The sequence below is a fragment of the Anas acuta genome, chromosome 12, assembly GCF_963932015.1.
Source record: "Anas acuta chromosome 12, bAnaAcu1.1, whole genome shotgun sequence".
Taxonomy (NCBI): Eukaryota; Metazoa; Chordata; class Aves; order Anseriformes; family Anatidae; genus Anas; species Anas acuta.
The window spans coordinates 8,381,705-8,399,597 of NC_088990.1; the positions used below are offsets into that span (position 1 = coordinate 8,381,705).

The following is a 17,893-nucleotide window of genomic DNA, read 5'->3' on the forward strand; positions in this document are numbered from 1 at the left end:
GATCAAAGTGCCAACCAAACATGAGCCTAACCTACAAAGGATTTTTCTAGCGGCCTTCCCTTCCCCTTCCTCCCACAAAACCATGTTTATCAGCAAGTAAATGATTGTCCAGCGAGAGCCCAGTGGCTTTATTGGAAAGAGGAAAAGTCGGTGGTGTCCTTGGGGAGCGGGCGGAGAGGACAAACCTCTCAGCGAGCAGCGCAAGCTCACAGCGAGGGAGGAGGAGGAGAGGTGTGCGGCCGTCCCCAGGGTGGTGCCGCCACACTGTCCCCGCACCCTGCACACATTTCTGGTCCCAGGCGGTCCCTGGTAGGGCCGGTTTGGGTCACACTCCGCTAGGTGCCCTCTTTGAGCTGCGCACCCCCCGCACGTGGTCCCCGCGAACTCCCGCCGGCGCGCCCCCGCCACGCTGACGCCCCCGCCCCGGCAGCCAATGAGAGGCCGCCCAGGCGCTGACGTCACCGCCGCGCCCTCCCCTCCCGCCTTTAAATTTGAAACCGGCGGCAGCCGCCAATCAGCTGGCCCCTCGCGCTTGGCCACGCCCCCTCGGGCTCCTCGCCGCCGCCAGCCAATCGGGCGCACCCAACCGCGGCCAATCAGCACCGCTCCCAGACGGAGCGCGGGCCGGCGCAGCGCGCGTGCGCGGCCACCCGCGGCGAGCCAATGGGAGGCTCCGGATGGGGAAGGCGGGCTGGCGGCGGCAGCCAATGAGGGAGCGCGAGGCTGAGGCGCGAGCAGACGAGCGCGTAATGGCGGCGGCGGCCTGAGGGGGAGAGGGGCCGCCGGGCCGGGGGGCGCAGGGAGGGGCCGGGAGGGGGCCGCGGGGCCGGGAGGAGGCCGGGAGGGGGCCCTGAGGGGGCCGCCGCCGCCGCCATGTCGGTGCCGTGCTCGCCCAGCGCCGTGTTCCTGCTGGACACCTCCAGCCCGTGCCGGCGGGCGCGGCTGCGGCGGGGCGCCCTGCGCCTCCTCAACCACCTGTGCTGCCGCTTCGGGCCGCCCCGCCTGCGCTGGGCCTTCCGCTTCTTCGACTCGCTGGGCGGCCGCGGCGGGGCCTCGCGGGGCGGAGGCTTTCGGCAGCCGGGGCCCGGCGCTTGGGCTCGCTTCGAGGAGGAGCTGGCCGAGCGCATGGGGGCCGCCCGGAGCGGCCTGCCCGGCCCCGCGCCCCGCGCCGCCCTCACGCACGGCGGGCTGAAGGAGACGCTGCTGGGCTTCCAGTGGGAGCGGCCCGAGATCGCCTCCCCCACCAAGCCCCTCCGTGCCAGCCGCAGGTCAGCGCCCGGGCCGGCGAGGGGAGAGGTCCCCGAGAACCTGGCGGCCCCCGAGGGCTTCGCCAACGCCGTGTTCCTCTTCTCGCCTTGTCCCCACTCCGGCCGGGAGCTGCGGCAGTTTGTGTCCGGCAGTGCTGCTGCTGCCCCCCTCGAGCCACCCACGGCCCAGGAGGTGGCGGAGAAACTCCTGCCCAGGGGCGTCCAGGAGCTGCTGGTGGACCAGAAGGTCACGCTGTACTGGGTGGACACCGCCGAGTGGTCACAGGTAGGGAGCAAAGGCTCTGCTGGGCCGTCTCTATACCAAGTTTCTGTACAAGAAGGAAGGGGATCCTGTTCTGTGTGGTGAGCTCTGGGTGGGAAGGAGGTCTGCAGCCACTGCCACGTAGCCCTGGTCACTAAGACGCTGACAGCTGGGATCGTAGAACTATAGAATATCCTGGGTTGGAAGGGACCCACAAGGATCATCAAATCTACCTCCTGGCACCACACAGGTCTACTCAAGAATTCAGACTGTGTGACTAAGTGCACAGTAGAAATGCTTCTTAAACACCAACAGCCAGGGTTGCTCTGTCCCAGGTGCAGGACCCGGCACTTGCTCTTGTTAAACTCGATGCGGTTGGTGATCGTCCAGGTCTCTCTGCTAGGCCTTTCCACCCTCAGCTGAGTCCACAACCCCTCCAGGTTTGGTGTCATCATCAAACTTGCTCAAAACACCTTCTAGTCCTACATCCAGATCGTTTATAAAACATTGAAGATGACTGGCCCTAAAATGGAGCCTTGAGGGACCCCACCAGTGACCATCTGCCAGCCAGATGTGGCCCCATTAACCACAACCCTTTGAGCCCTGCCTGTCAGCCAGTTGCTCACCCATCGGATGACATTTTTGTTCAGCTGTATGCTGGACATTTTGCCCAGTAGGATCCTAAGGGAAACTGTGTCAAAAGCCTTGCCGAAGTCCAAAAAGATCACATCAGCTGGTTTCCCTTGGTCGACTAGATGGGTGGTCTTATCATAAAAGGAAACCAAATTTGTCAAACAGGATGCCATCCAGACCCATGGGCTTGTCTGGATCCAGGTGGAGCAGCAAATCCTGCACACGGTCAGGGTCGGTTGGGAGTTTCATTCCCACCGTCATGGTCCTCCTGCTCAGGGCAAGCTGGGTCCTGAAGCCTAGCATCAGCGTTGGACACAGAGGCAAAGAAGGCGTTAAATGTCCCTGCTTTGCCTATGTCCTTGTCATGGAAGTTCTCCTTTTGACTGAGACATGTCAGTGATTTACTAACTCCAGGGTTTATCAATGGGCTGTCTTGTCCTTGGAGTTAGGTAGCAGTGTGGCAGTTCAGGTGTCTAGATACTAAACTCAAAAACACATCCTTGAAAATACTGGCTACGTCTTAGTTCATTTGGAGTAGTCTTTTCTCTGTTGGGTGCCCCTGGAAGTTGGCAGAGTCTATGAAAACACTTGGGAAGAACTGAGATGTTCTGTGTGTGTGCTTGTTACGCCACTTGTAAAAGTGTGCAGTCTTTATTTGTTGTTTGTCAGTGAGACAATCTCTACCCAATGTGAACTGGAGCCCCCTCTGTTACTTCATTTCAGGTGATCGAATCCCCGGATCATGTTGGCTACTGGACAATGCTTGAGCTGCTCCAGCAGATAGGAGGCACCATTCTGCCGTCTGAAACCTTAGTGCAGTGTCTGAGCCACCACAGGGTGCACCTTGGGCACGGCTTTCTTGGAGACCCGAGTTCCCCCGTGCCGCAAACACTGCCATGGACGTCGCTTCTGCCGCTGGACTCAACCTTGACCTGCTTGTTTTCGAAGCCCTCCATATTTCAAGCAGCATTCCCCAAGCAGGAAGGGACATTGTTTCTCAGCATGCCTGGTAATTTTCTTTAAAGGCATAACAAGTCTGTTAGCCAGGGTTCTTGATCAGTTTCCCTCGTGTACAACATGAGTGGGAGTTACTTTAGATTTTTAAAAGTCTATGTTTCTTATTATCATACGTGTTTTAAATCTTCAAGTGCTCTTGTTCCTCTGGTATGAGAGTGATTGGCCTATATTCCTGTTCAGAATACTCTTCCATGCTTTCCAGAAGTTTGGGTGCATGAGGAGCTCATTGCTGGTCCCGTACTACGTAGACGTGCGGCCTTCTACATGCTTTAGCTCAGTTTCTTCAGTCTGGCTAAACCAAGAAGATGCATAAAAAGGCCCTTCAAAAGAAAACTCAGCCTTAAAGCAGCACGCAGTGGGCGTTTTCTTTCTTTAGAGGTCCCTTCATGCACTTAGCTCCTTCATGAGATCTTAGTGAAGAGCTGTTCCCTGTTTAATCCTGATATTTGTTTTTCTTGCATTGAAGCTGTTTCAATCCAGATAAAAGAATCTATTACACAGTTTAGGGCTTCTGTTTTTATTTTGTCCTTGCGCAGGAGGAAAGAAGCAGGAAAAGTGTGCCGTGATTTTGGAACCTCTAGCCATGAGCCAACAACAACTGTGTTGTCCAGTTGATATCTTCCTGAAAGGCAGCTTGACGGGCTGGAACTGGATGCAGGCTGGCAGCTTTCTCACAGAGAGCTGGGTACTGCACATTTCCGAGGCTGACTGCGCAGAACATAACCGGGTGGTGTTTCATCAACTGCTGAGGAGTCTGGTGGCTGAAGAACTGCACATGGTAAATCTTTCTTTGCCTTCAACTAGTGCCTGTTTTGAAACAAGTCGTGGCAAAAAGGGTGACAGTGACGTGTTATGAAAACAATAATGCTGGTATTTGTTACGCTGCAAATTGCTCATTTGGAGCTAATTTTGGAACATTTTTTTAGAAGATCATGCATGTCTACAACCAGTTTGTAAAATGTTCATGCTCATTAAGTCTTTGTATATTTCCAGAAAATGTAAACGTGTATTATTTTTTTGATGTAGGTGGCTGAAGTGTCTCTGTCTAAGACGTGGAGCCCCTGCACTGCGGTTCTGTCCCCGCTTTCTGAGAGTGCTGCAGTTCTCACCCTCCTGCGTGCTGAGCAGACCACAGAAGCTCAGCAGCAAGACCTTGGAGGAGCTGTGGTGGAGGACTCTTCCCAAGATCCTGCTCTGCATCTCCCGGATATTGTGCATAGCGTGTTGAGTAACATTGACATGTCAACGGAGGATTCTCTAGCTAGCCCAGGTAGGCGTTAGGAAATGCAAAGCTGTATTTTGATCCACTCTAGCTTCAGAGCCTTCCACTCCAAATCAGACCTAAGGATTTCCTCAGTGAGGAGTCTCATTTTTGTCTTGATTTCTGTGGCTCAGGCCTTTCAGTTCTATTGACAGCATTAGTTTCTGTTGCCTGGTAGGTAAAGCACAGCTGCACGTGCTTGGGGACAAGTTTTTAAAAAGTGTTATGTGGGCTATCTCTGTAAAACCTTTGCATGTGGCTGCATGGAGACTACTTTTGGCTCACCTCTTATGTTAATGCGAATCTTACGGGTCTCCCAGCCTGATGTTTGGCTAGTAAATTGTCCCTCCATGAGCTGAATTTGGAAACCTCTGTCTTAGAGCCTCTGTGGAGGCCAAAGCCTTCTGCCATTTCATTTAGCTTCCTTCTAATATCTTTATTTTTGTCTGTTCAGAAGAATTTCCTGTGCCAGAGTGGGTCCAGCGGGAGTTGTCTGATACAGGGAGCTGGCATCCTTCAGTGCTTGAAGCATGGTACCATTCATCAAACATTTGTGGAGCAAGCTCAGACCTGATGGAGTCATTCAGGTACTTCTTATGAAACCAGTCTGAGTAGTACTCAAGAATTTCTGCTCCCTTTTAAGGGAGCACGGCTGAATTGTTGTTCAAAGTGCTAGAATGAAATGCTCGTCTTAGTAAACTGAGCACAGAAACAGAAGCATTATATGCTTTTGCTTCAATATGCCTTGGTGTGTGAGACAAAAGGGAGCAGGAACAGGATATTTGGGTAGCAGTCAGCTTGCATTAAGGTCTTGACAGCTTCAGGAGTGAGATGGATGGTTTAAATGACCAAAGCTATTCAGATCTGCCAGGTGGCAGATTGCACCTCTTCTGCTTCAGTAAGATTCACTGCAAAGTGCTGGTGGTTTTGTTACCACCATTGGTGTTTACTGAGAACGTATTAATCTGCATGCTTTAAAGATCTTCCTGAATGTAACATAAAAAATGCATAACGTAGGACAGCCTCAGTAGCATGAAGCTGCCTGTGTGTGCTTTTGACATGGATCAGTGGCATTTGTCGTACATCAGGCAACTCCTGCCTCCTGCTGTGCTTGTTTCCAGTTCGGTGTGATTCTTTTAAGCTGGAGGATTGGGTGGATTTATTGCTTCTGTAAGGTTGATAGGGAGCAGGCTTTAGAAGAGTACCAGCCTGTGTTACTTGCACTGTAGAATTGTGCTTCCCTAAGGCTTGCAGGAAGAAAGGCTCGCGCGTAGAAGCAGGTTCATATGCAGTAAGAACAAGAGGTGTGCCTCCCCCTCTCTTTTTTGATACCTGTGTTGAATTGCTCTTTTATGTAGGCTCCTGCAGGCTCCTTGTGCTAACGAGAAGGATGGTGCAGACCAATCTGAAGTGGAACTCTCAGAAAGTCTGTCTGAGCTGTACCAAAGAAAATTCAGTGAAATATCTGCCACAGCTGGACCAGGAAATAACAGAAAAAGACGTATGTATGATTTGAGATTATATGTGCATGTTACCAATTAAAGATGATAGAGATTTCTCAGCAGGCCTCCTTATTGTATAAACCCTAAAGATCCATCCTCTCCTGAGTAGTGGCATGCTTTAGATTTTTTTCTCTATTTAAAGACAGCATAACTTAAATATTAATATTGTCCTTTAGTAGAGCCCAGATAACTCCTAAATTCAAGGCTACACAGTGACTGACGATTAAAAAGCAGCATGCAGAGCTCTGCAGTTTCACTAGTTATTGGAACAGGGACTGCTACAACTTCTGCTAAATATTGGAACCTCTTTATTTTTTCCTAATTTGGAGAAATGGAGCACTTTGTTTTCCAGAAGAGTTTCATTGTTACATTTTAGTATTTTAAGCAGTGGTGCAGGTATCTTCATGATATATCCTTAACTGTCAGATGTTTCCATTTCTGTGACACAAAATTGCTTCAGGCGTATGCAACTTCTGATTCTACTTGTAATGTACCTGGAGTGAAAATTTTCCCTCACTTCTGACCTGGAGAACTTGCTACCTCCTCTGCTGCCTGCACATTTCACGAAGAGATACAAACCTTTTACAGCCTATTTATTTTCAACTAAAAGCTACTAATCTTGCCTGATAGCAGCACATAACTCTAAGTTATGTTCTCCCTTGGTGTTGTTCCTGGTTAGTTTGGTGGAACTAACTTGCTTTCTGTTGTGTTGCAGGTGGGATTCCCCGAACTCCAGTCAGGCAGAAGATGAAGACCATGCCCAGGTCCCTGCAGATGCTTAATGTTGCAAGGCTCAATGTAAAAGCACAGAAGTTTCAACCTGATGCTGTGCCACCAACAGTGAGTGAGAAGGTTCCGCAGAAGCTTTCAGCGAAAAGGTTGGATGAAAAATGGGAAGAAAAGGAAAAGGCTCTTAAAATATCAGTAGGCGAGTATTGACTTACCAGTTCTGATACCAGTCCTTATATTTGTAGGCGGTTATCTTGGATTTTTGGGGAAAGGCGAAAGAAAGAAAATAATGGAGTGGAGTACCAGTAGGTAGGGAGCAAATTGTTTGGGTTTCTGTATCTGTGTTGTCATACACTGGTTATTACTTCTAATTTTTCACCTTTCTCCCAGTTGGTTTATGTAAAGGTTTGCATCATAACGTTATAACATCATAGTGTTATAACCTCTGGGATTAGTTTCCTGCCCCATCTGAAAAGAACAATAAGGAACTGTGGTGTCCTTTGTTGTAGTTCTGTACCAAAAGAAGTAAAGCAAAGTACCCCTTGGTGATGTTTGAATCATTTGTGCTGGACCTAGGGCCGCTTCTGTTATTGTTCTGTGGTCTGCGTATGTCTTTGTTGGAGAAAAATCTTGTTAATGGCCTCCTGTAATCCTTTCTTCAGTTGGAATGGGGTTTTAATCAGTAAGGAGTGGTAAATTTCTGTCTAGTTGACTTCGATCGCTTCCCTTGCAGACTTCAAAACTGAAGAGGAACTGCAGGCCCATTTAATTACAAGCTATCAGAAGGCTGTTGCTGAGGAAGTTATTTCATCTGTGTGTGCCCAGAACATGATCATGGCTGTTAAAAGGTTCTTGAAAGTACAAAATGCCAAAGAGAAAGAGGTAGGTAAGAATATGTAAGCAGGGTTGTTAGTGATCTAGAAATTAGATTTTTTGCTATTTGAGGCTACTTTTTTCCTTCAATTTACCTTATTTTTTATGTTTGCACTTGGTTAAAACCACTAACTCTTATCTGTCCTGAATCAGTTGTAGAAATCTGTAGGTAATTGTAAGGAATGTCAGAAAATCCATTTCAGTTATCAGTTCACACCACTGGTAAAAGATTACAGCGGATCATTTTTCCTTTACATTGACCTCATTTTGAATTTTAATTTTGCCTGAAGACAAAAAAAAAAAAAATATCAAATTAAAAAAAAAATAAAATCTAACAAACCGTATCTTAAAAAGTTGTCTTCTGTTTTTGCTTTTAATGATTAATCTTTGGTAAGTCACTGAAATCAAAGCAATTCCTTCCTTGAAGGACAAATAAAAATCAAGCCATTCCCAAGATAGTGGCACAAAATTACAAACTTTGTTGTAATTGTGTCTTTACAGGTGGCCTGCATGGAACAAGTCAGAAACCATCTCCTGAAGACAAGCAAAGCGCTCAGACAACAGCATAGCGCAGAGAAAGAAACCAAAGTCAGAGAGTATGAGACTCTTTATTTGCTTCAACTTCAGAGATGCTGTAGAGTTAGTTAGCAATTCTTGATGGTGGCTTTTTTTGTGCAAGTGGAAAGGTATTTACATGGGTAAATGTTCCAAAGAATCTTGGCACACTTCAAAAAACATTTCAAAGAATCAATGGTAAAAACATTTCATTAAATGCAAATATATATTATATGACAAGTATTGCAGCCAAAATCTGAAATAAGACATTTTCCATGCCACCAAAAGGAAGTGTTAACTGATTTAGGTTGTCAAAAGGAGCCACTTCCCCTATAATATTTACTGTTTTTTTAAAGTAAATGTTTTGAAGTAAATATCCAGTTTGCTCCAGATAAAGGGGCAGTAAATGACTGCTTGTTTTCTTAGGTGTCAACTTCAGGTATTCTTGCGCCTTGAGTTGTGTCTTCAGTGCCCTTCACTACAAAGCAATGCTGATGAAATGGAGCAGCTGTTAGAAGAGGTAAGTAGACTATAGACCAGGTTGTGGTTTTAAATGGCATGAGGAATGTAGACCTGGACCTTTATAGTTTTCCCCTGATTCTACTGTAACATTCTGTATTCCTTGCTAAAAATCTGGTGTTAACGATTATCATGGCTTAATCCATTTTTTCACCTGATTTTCTTCTCTTCCAGATGACAGATATGCTGCGCATTTTATGTCTGACTGAAGACCCAGCTTATCTCACAAAGTTTCTAGAGGAAATACTGGATTTGTAAGTTCTTTGGGGTAACTCGATTCTTACTGGGGACTGTGACTTTGGTTGTGTGCTCTCTCTGAGTAAACAGAAATCTACAGCTTTGATTTACTGCATTCTTGTAATTCTAAGAAGTTTAGACCATTCTGCTTGCTACACTTTTAATTAACAGAAATGTAGCTGATAAGCATGTAAACCAGTGGCAAAAAAAAAAGCTTTTTTTTTAATTGATACCTAAAGATTCAGTTTAAACCTGGGGATTGTAATGGAGTTGGTTTTGTGGGGGACTTTATTTGATGTGGGTTCTCTGATGTTCTAGGTATATGAATTCTATACCGAAGACCCTTGGAGATCTGTACTACAGTCTGGGTACACAAATACCACCGAAGCTGGCATCTGTTCTGCCTTCAGACTTCTTCAGTGATGATTCAGTGACTCTGGATAGCAAATCTCCAGGCCTTCCAGAGTCTTTATCATCTGCCCTAACTCCCAGTGCTGTTTGCCTACGCAGTGAGGGTGATCAGCTGGAGGAACTGCGCACCCGATCTGCCAAAAAGAGAAGGTAATAATCCCAAATGAGGGAGGCAGCTTGGTGCAGCCTGGCCTGTGACTGTGGTGCTAACTAAACTATAGCTCTATTGTTTTGGCTTCTGTTGCTGGATGGCTAGTTGGGGCAAACTCATATGTGCTGAGAGCTCTGCAAGCCTGATGGGAAATATAAATGTCTCCCAGTTTTCATTTTAACTTCCTATTATTTTATTATATGAAAGTGTAATCCTGATTTGATTCTGTATGCCTGCTCTATGCACAAGCAGAGTTTGTGGGTCTCTTCTGAGAGAAGTTCTGCTATGCAGTTAGGTGACCCTGTATCACTAAAGTTAAAACTGAGATTTACTGGAGCCCTCTGTGGTGAGGATTGTGTACGTTTCTGCAAACTGTGAAGTGAGTTTAATACCAATCTTAAAGTTAATTACAGTAGTTATATTGCAAATCATCTTTCAATATTGTAACAAATGATGTACTAACTAATAATTTGCAGTCTGAATTTAGATAAAGGCTTTATATCTCAAGAGTCAAACCCATGTTTAATTGTCATTAGGTTGATAACTACACTTCTGATCTTATTTTAACTTCATCTTTGTATGACTTCTAAAGGAATAATATATTAGCCAGACACAGGAGCATGACAGAAGCATCACAGAACTTGCGTCAAATTGAGATTCCCAAGACAGCCAAGACTCCCCTCAGAAAGGTAAAACTCTTACAGAAGGGTTGTGTGTGGGTTGCTCATGCAGGGGTGCAGCAACATTGTGAAGTGACACTTGAGTGGGGAAAAAAGGAATCTTGCTTTGTATTAACTCAGTAGGTGTGCCTTGTATCAAAACTTCCAGTGAGTCTGATTTCTTTTTTTGTTTGTTTTAGGAGAGCTTACGTTCTCACCTTGCCACTGAGAAATCCCAACAAATGCCTCTGCAGAAAGAAGCAGTGCAAGGTATATTGACTTCTAGCTTTTCCATGGAAAGGTGCGTCTTCAGCACATGCTATCCCTGTAAATTTCAGTGAGCTCATGAAATCATGCTGAAGCATCCTGGAAATCTGAAGGAAACTGCTGAATTCTGGAAAAAAAAAACTTTGAGGAGAAAAATAGTTGTTTTCTGTGTGCTCACGTACATAAAACTTGCATCATATATCCTGAAAAAAAAAAAAAACCTTTCAGTTCTTCCTTGGCTGTTGCAATTATTTCCATCTGCTCTGAAAAAGAGTGAGGGCAGGAGAAAACTCTTACATCTGGAAATAGGATGTTTCTTCTCAAAAATACGTAATAGGATTTAAATCCCACATCTGTTCCCTGAACCCACATATACTTCAGTTGCGACTTTGTAGCTTACTCAGTGTTGCTCCATCTGGGATGCTGGCTGGCTGCTTTTTCTACTATGGCACCTGCTAGCAGCTTATTGCTGGAAAGTATGGAGAATACAAATTTAATACAAGTTCAGGATGGATTTAGAGAATGACATAGTTCAGTAACAACTCTCCCCCCCCCTCCCCCAGTCTTAATAATCATACACCACCACCCTTCCCCCCCAAAAAAAAAAATAAAACAAACAACAAACCATGCCATTTTTCAGTGTGTTCTGGCCTCTAAAATACTTCTGACTTGCTACTTTTTCCTTTTAATCTGATCGTTTCTTGCTTTGTCTTTCCTCACAGAGGTTACAAAGGTAAGGAGAAACCTCTTCAATGAAGGGATACGTTCACCATCCAAAAGGTCTATGAAAAAGATGCCTAGAAGCCAGTCAGTATCTGCTGTGGAAGGCCTAAAATACAAATGCTCTGATGAAGGCGCTAAGGGTAGGTCATAACTTGCATGTGTAGGATAGCTATGGGAGAGCTTCTGAAACTAATGCTTCTGAAACTAAAACTGTGTGGTGTTTTCAAATCAGGTGAAAGCATTTTGAATCATTGCTGTGATTGTTTGTATAGAAAACAGGATGGCATTGGAACTGAAACCTGTTTTTTGCTGAATTCCACACACCTCACAAAGAAATCAAATGTTAAAAATGCTTGGTTACTAAAAGATCTGTGAATGAAGGTTAAGAAATGAAAGCAATCTTACGTGTGTCACATTAAAGTTAGTGCTATTAATAAATTGAGGGAATAAAAAGAAGTGAAGGCACTAGACTCTTAAATACATAGAATGATTTGAGTGCTGGGAGGCTGATCCCTAGTTGTTCCATATTGGCAGTCATTCATAAGCTGAAACCCGTGTGAAATTAATTCTTTCTCCTAACTGCTTTCTAATTGTATGGTGTTATATCCATTCATTGCTTGAATTTCCTTATTTTTCAGATCATCACAAGTTACTGACCAAGAGAGTTGCAGAAACGCCACTACATAAACAGGTCTCTAGGAGACTACTGCATAGGCAGATCAAAGGCCGGTGAGTAAGCTCTTTCTGAATTTCGTCAGTAAGTGCTGGATGTTTGATGGCTGAGCACAAGAACCAGATGTCTTTGTTTTCAAAGTGTCACCTTCACCTAAGGTAGCAAAGAGAACAGAGAATCAGTGGAGGCTAAGTTTCATTGTGTAAGTAAAAGTACTTTAATTCCTGCAGCAGAGTGCTGTTCAGGTTTAGCTGCTGCGCTGAGAATTTCTGAAGTGCAATCCAGGCTTAGACTTAGCAGTTTCATGTGGAAGCAAATGCTATCTATTCTACAGCTAGAAAGATGCTTATACTCAGTCATGTCTTAATAGGAGGCAGAGTGCTTACTGGCTGCTCAGAGTAGCCCCCAAAGCAGTGTATTGTTGTAGAATATAGTACTGCTTGTAAGTTTTATTTTTGTAAATGAGAATGTAAACTTGAATGTAATTTGAGTATGTAAAGTCTAAACTGTTTTTTTTAAAGGTCTTCTGATCCAGGCTGTGACACTAGCGTTGTAGAAGAGTCTCCAGAGAAGGCCATAATTGGTGAGCAGGAAGGTTTTTTTTGATTAAAGCTATTTTTGCTGTTGTAGTCCTTAAGATGAGTGTGCTTCAATGTAGGTAACTCACAAATAAGTGACACAGAAGTATTCTACAATTGTTGGTGGAGCACAGCCTCCTCTGATGGAACTATTTGCAGCTTGCTGCTTTGGTTACCCTTTGACTACCCTCTGTATTTTCACTTGGAAAAGTTACTCTTCACCTGAAGTGGGAGATATTTGAAGGACTTCATGGGTCAACAAGACCTTGAGCTGCTGTAATTATGGTCAAACCAGCACGCGTTGTTTTTAATGTAATGTGTTAGTGTTGGGACCCTAAAACTACTCTGGCTTCTACTGTCACAGACAAGTGTTCTGCAGAGCCAGGTGGTGATGTCATGTTGGCTACTGCTGTTTCTCTCCTCTAGGAAGGAGGAAGAAAAGAGCATGGCTGGGCAAGTAGGAAGGTAAAACTCAGCAAAAAGAGGAGAGTTAACTAATGGAGAGTGAACTAACGTAATCTGGATGTAACTTGGACTGAATATGGATTTTTCTAGTATTCCTTCTCATGCAATTGCTGGAGAGGAAGGAAAGTGATCATGACTTAGAGGACAGGAGACTATGATTTGGAAAGAGACTTGTGTGCAATAATATTCCGAACACCCCAGGAAAGCAGAAGCGTTTTTCTTCACATACTTGCCTTTGTATGTGAGATAATATTACTGTGTGGAAGTTTCTTCTTAGTGTGTTCTTTTCCATTGTGATCTGTTCCTGAAGATGTCACTATTGTTGAGGGAGAAAGAAGGTTCAGTCTCCCATATCATTACCTTTCAGAAGCAGGTTTAAGAAGAAGTCCACGCATCAAACAACTATCGTTGAATAGGACCCACTCTGGTGTTTTCTATTCTGCTGCGCAGCCCAGCTCACAGAATTCACAGGGAGTCCGCCAAGGACGAGAAGAGGAGAGCTGCGCTCAGCAGGATGTAGCAGGTACTGAATGGAACCTGAGCAGGCTGGTATTGCTGATCTGAAAAGCTGGTGTGGATAGCTCGAAGTTTGATTGGTTCTCTAAAAGACTGTAAGGAGTGAATAACTATCATGTAATGTCTTCTGTAGAGAGAAACTCAGCCCCACTAATTCTTGAACTGAGAATCTCCATCTGTAGGATGGAGAGGCAGCTATTTCTGTGATGAGTACACTGCCAACTTCAACTAGTCAGGCCCATCTAACAGAATATCACTGATTGCCATTCTGCATCCCTTAAATGCAGTGAAACCCTGTCAAATTTGGGACAGAAATCCTAAAGCTGCTTTGTCTCCTGGCTGCATAAAGGCATAAAGCAGTGACTGATGGGGTCTTGTTTGCTGGCTTTCTCACTAGGATTATCAGTTGCAACGGTTTCACTTATTTCTTTATATTTTACCTACTGGAATCCTTAGTCTTGAACTAGAACTTTCTGATGCTATGAGCTGTAAATAGGAGGCTGAGCTTTTTTTTCTAGAGCACTGTTTCTATGGATGGATATCAGTTTTAGTTTGGGAAATAATAATTCTACTGAATCTTAACATCAGGCTAGAAAAAAAACTGCTAGGGCAGGCAGCTTTGTATGCTACCTGTCCGTACATCTGAAGTGATTGAGATGATTGTTCGTGGCAGGTTTCTTGGTGTTAGTTGAATTGTACTATTCCACTTCACAGGCATTAAGCTGCACTCCAAGAGCCCCACAGTCCAGACTCCCAAGAGACTCTTTTTTGGTGCAGTCATTGATACGTGTAGCCCTGCAGAGAAGCATTCATCTGGAAGGAGGAGAACAAGAAAGGATTCTTTAAACTTGGAGGAGCTGACGGCCTGTCAGGTAAAAACACTTGCCCTTCTCTTCCTTCAATCCCCTTACTCTGTTTAGTGAGACCAATACATCTTAAATTTAGTGTTTAAGTCTAATCAAACAGTTTGCTTTAAACCTCGAAGTAAATACTAAGAAGGATGGGTAATACTGTTGGAATAGAACAAGGCTGATTCCTTTTTTTCCCCCCTGCAGACTCCTAGAAAAACACCTCATAAATCTACGCAGAAGCTACTGAATTCTGCCAGTAAACTACCAAGGAGATCACCTCGCATTCTCCACAGGACCCCCCCAAAACTGGAGAAGACTCCCAGCAAAAGCCCAGCTGCTAAGCAGAGTGCAGCCAAGTGTTTGGGAAAGTACTTTTCTCATCCTGTACAAGGGGCCAAGTCCCCGTCTCTGTTAAGGGAAAGTAAAAGGGTTCACTTACTGCAAGTAACATCTGAGGATTGTACTCTACGAGAGAAACTTTCCCCTCCTTACAAAGAAGCTGCCTTACAAATGCCAGAGCATAACGAGGCATCGAACACTGTGAACTCCTCACTACCTCACAACAACTCAAATCCACTTGGTTCTTCCCCATCTGCCCTCCAGGAAAGTTTTCTTACAGAACTGCGAACTCCAAGGTGTTCCTTGAGATCCCTCTCAAAATTATCCTCTCCAGCTGGTACTCAGAGGCTCATCTTTCCAAGTGAAATTCGGGTGCAGCCGGAAGCAGTATCTCAAGCAATGGAAAGTACTCCCAGGAAGCTTGATGATTCAGGTTCAAAGTTACCTGCCTTACCTGCCAGCCCCCTGACAGCAGAAATGTCTGAGCTCACTGTGAAGCGGCAGTCTCCCTTCAGTTCTCCTCTCTGTGCCGCAGCCATCAGCTCTCCTTCCCATGTGCAGGCTGGGGAGTCTCACTGGGAACTTACTGTGCCTAAAACATCTCTCCTGAAATCTCCAGGTATCGCTGGCTCTTTGCCAAAGTCCCCAGTTAACGCCTCCAAGCAAGGTGGGTGCGAGCCAGATTCTGGAGGAGAGGACCTCACACCACGTGCATGTGAAACACCTTCCAGAAATAAGGACAGCCATCGTGATAACGGTGATAGCTCTTGTGAAGAAAGCCTGCAGCTCTCTAAGTCCCAAATTCCTGAAAATACCCCTGTGTCAGAGAAAAACAAACCAGTGGGTGTAATGGCTCAAAACTCTTCTCCAGGAAAGGACCTGGAAAACGTGGATGAGCATTCCTCTCCGAAGCTGCCTGCTGGAGAATGTGCGCTGAGTGCTGAGATGGAGTGTGAGCAGGTGGTTAAGGAGGGAAACTCCAGTGCAAGCACCTGTGAGTCCTTCTTAAGCAGTTCTCAAACAAGCAGCGATGAGTTGGAGCCAAGAAGCCTCCTGAGGGAAGAATACACAAGGACAAAGGCTCCGTCTCTCCGGAGACACTCCAGGTGTGCCCTGAGTACTTCACCTCCTCTACCAAAGTCTGCTCCTGCCTACTCCTTACGCTGCACCGCAGACAGGAGGCAGCGGGAGGCCGCAGCACGGATGGGAAACCCTGAGCTTCCAGCCAGGTTCTCCACCCCTAAAAGCCATTGCAAAGTGCCTTCTGCCAGCCCACCCACTTACGAGGTCGAACTTGAAATGCAAGCTTCAGGCTTACCCAAGCTTCGCATTAAGAAAATCAACTCTTGCTCAGCGCTGGAGGTTCAGCCTGAGGCAAGTGCCAGCAAACCCAAGGGAGGAGAAAGCCCCTTCGGTGATCTTGCTACGGCCTCGTGTAGCAAACACCCAGGGAAGCTGGCAGCTGCCTGCGTCTCACCCTCCTGCTTCCGCGCTTTCCACAGTACGCCTGGGAAAGGTGGGGGGCAGACCTACATCTGCCAGTCGTGCACCCCAACGAGCTGTGCTTCCAACGCCACCTCCCCGTCTCCCCTGGAAGCAGAAGTTCCCCAGACGCCTTCTCCAAAGCTGAAGGGGAAGAGCACCCCTGATGCTATCAAGGACTGGCCTCGGAGGAGGAGAGCAGCAGGCAGCACTGCTAACACTGGCTCTGGTCGAAATGAGAAAAATGCGGATGAAAGAAGGATGTCAGCAGGCAGAGAAGGAGAAGTGAAGGTCTTGGAGCGCTGCAGCAGCAAAGTAATAAGTATGCTCGGAGAGTTTGAACTGGAAGGGATTTGCAGGCTGCAGGATCAGGCATCTCCTCCTGATTCTGATCCCAGAGCTGAAGAGAGCTTTGTTGTGGGAACTTTTGGCTTAAAATCACGGAAGCGGACCTTTACATCTCTATCTCCAGAGAAGGAGGAGAATCACGAGGCTAAGAGAACTTGCAGTGACAAGCACAACTCGGATCCCTGTGTCTTTTCCCCAGATGAGGGCAACAGAAGCAAATCAAGGACAGACTCGGTGCTTTCTGAGAAACCCAGAGCGTGTTCACTCCTAACTCCTGTGCAGCCCAGTTGCATGGGGGACGATGATGTCTTCCTTTTATCAGGTAATTCAGTGGCTCTCTTGAAATTCAGAGATGGCTGAAAGTGTGGGGTAGGGGAGAGAAAAGGCACAACTATTTTCTGTCTGTCTTAGGGAGACTGAGATGGAGAGGGAAAGTGGGTTGCAAGTGACCAGGAAGCTAATTATGTGGGGAGGCAGATCAGCTGTGAGGATTTCAGCTAGTGGGATTGTTTGTGAGCGTTTCATCAGTGGAGTAATAATGATGCAAAAGGGTAATAAATGTGAAAGAGCAGGAGGCTGGAAAAATTAAGAATTGCATCCAATTCTTCCCTGTAGAAGCACATAGTGGAAAAAGGTTCGGTAAGGTAACTACAGCATGCAGGATGGAATACAAACCATGTCTTGAGCGTGTCACTGTGCTTCTCCAGGTACGACTCCACCACTGAAGAGTGCTCTGTCAGCGAGCAGCCTCCTGGCACTGACTCAGTCTCCACTGCTGTGTAAGGGGCAGACGCCGCCGGATCGGAAGCGTGCTCGAGGTAACTCCTTGTGCTGTAGGGGAAGGCTGGGCTCCAGCAGGCTGCCCAGCATGCTCCCCTTGCCTGCAGTTAAATGAGAGCACAAGCATGCCGGGGCTTGGGCTTGGTGCAGAAAGCCTGTATGTGTATTGGCCACTTCTGTGCTCCGTGTCTGTCTCTCACACTTCCTAAAAATTTGGTGTGAACTGGGACGTTTGGAAGGTGGGGTGGTAGCAGTGAAGAAAAGAGTAGCAGAACAGGAAGTTCAGCGTACTGCTCCTGGTGATACTGGGTTTCTTGGAGTCACCAGGAAGTAAATTTTGAGCAAATTGTGGCTTTAATTTTTTTCATCTCTTGTAGAAGGAGAATCGGATGACCTTGAAGTTATGACCAACCAGGAGCTGTCTCCATTCCACAGTGTGGCTTCCAGGAAGCGGCCCCTCAGCAGGACTTACTCACGGAAAAGGCTGCTCAGCTGAATTTGGAGCCAGAACAACACGGGAAACTGTTATCTGAGCTGTACCATGGGGATTTTAACAAGGAACTTTTAATTGGTGCTGTCCTGGAGCTGTCTGTATTGGTGGGAGATGGGATGGAGGAATAGGGCAGTGGAAATAAGGACCGTCTAAATGTTTTAACCTCAATTATGTCAGCTCTCCGCCCTGTCTGACGCTTCTCCTGTGTGTAGTAGCTGAGTTGTGCAGTTAAGGCTCAATCCTGCTCAGCAAAGAGGGAGAATTGCCCACCTTTGACAGCTTTCTTGTAAAATAAACTGATCTGAATTTTCACTACATCACT

The 17,893-nt window shown here is 46.2% G+C and overlaps 1 protein-coding gene across 1 annotated transcript; it reads left to right on the forward strand.

The window, feature by feature from the left end:
* The first annotated feature begins 573 nt into the window (after nt 1-573).
* On the forward strand, nt 574-17,888 carry TICRR (TOPBP1 interacting checkpoint and replication regulator). Its single transcript, XM_068696399.1, has 22 exons — nt 574-1,533; nt 2,866-3,151; nt 3,696-3,937; nt 4,186-4,429; nt 4,875-5,007; nt 5,779-5,921; nt 6,638-6,850; nt 7,385-7,533; nt 8,026-8,120; nt 8,506-8,599; nt 8,773-8,852; nt 9,154-9,396; nt 9,990-10,086; nt 10,257-10,326; nt 11,046-11,186; nt 11,685-11,775; nt 12,241-12,302; nt 13,130-13,285; nt 13,993-14,150; nt 14,334-16,620; nt 17,006-17,116; nt 17,456-17,888. The coding sequence occupies exons 1-22, from the start codon at nt 874-876 to the stop codon at nt 17,572-17,574; spliced, it is 5,874 nt and encodes a 1,957-aa protein (XP_068552500.1). The 5' UTR covers nt 574-873; the 3' UTR covers nt 17,575-17,888.
* Nucleotides 17,889-17,893: the final 5 nt, after the last annotated feature.

What these genes read in the sequence shown, in the direction of transcription:
- TICRR (XM_068696399.1), top strand. Translation starts at nt 874, where the DNA reads ATGTCGGTGCCGTGCTCGCCCAGCGCCGTGTTCCTGCTGGACACCTCC. An exon ending in GACCTGATGGAGTCATTCAG is followed by an intron (nt 5,008 to 5,778) that starts GTACTTCTTATG and finishes TCTTTTATGTAG; the next exon opens with GCTCCTGCAGGCTCCTTGTG. An exon ending in AGGAAATAACAGAAAAAGAC is followed by an intron (nt 5,922 to 6,637) that starts GTATGTATGATT and finishes GTTGTGTTGCAG; the next exon opens with GTGGGATTCCCCGAACTCCA.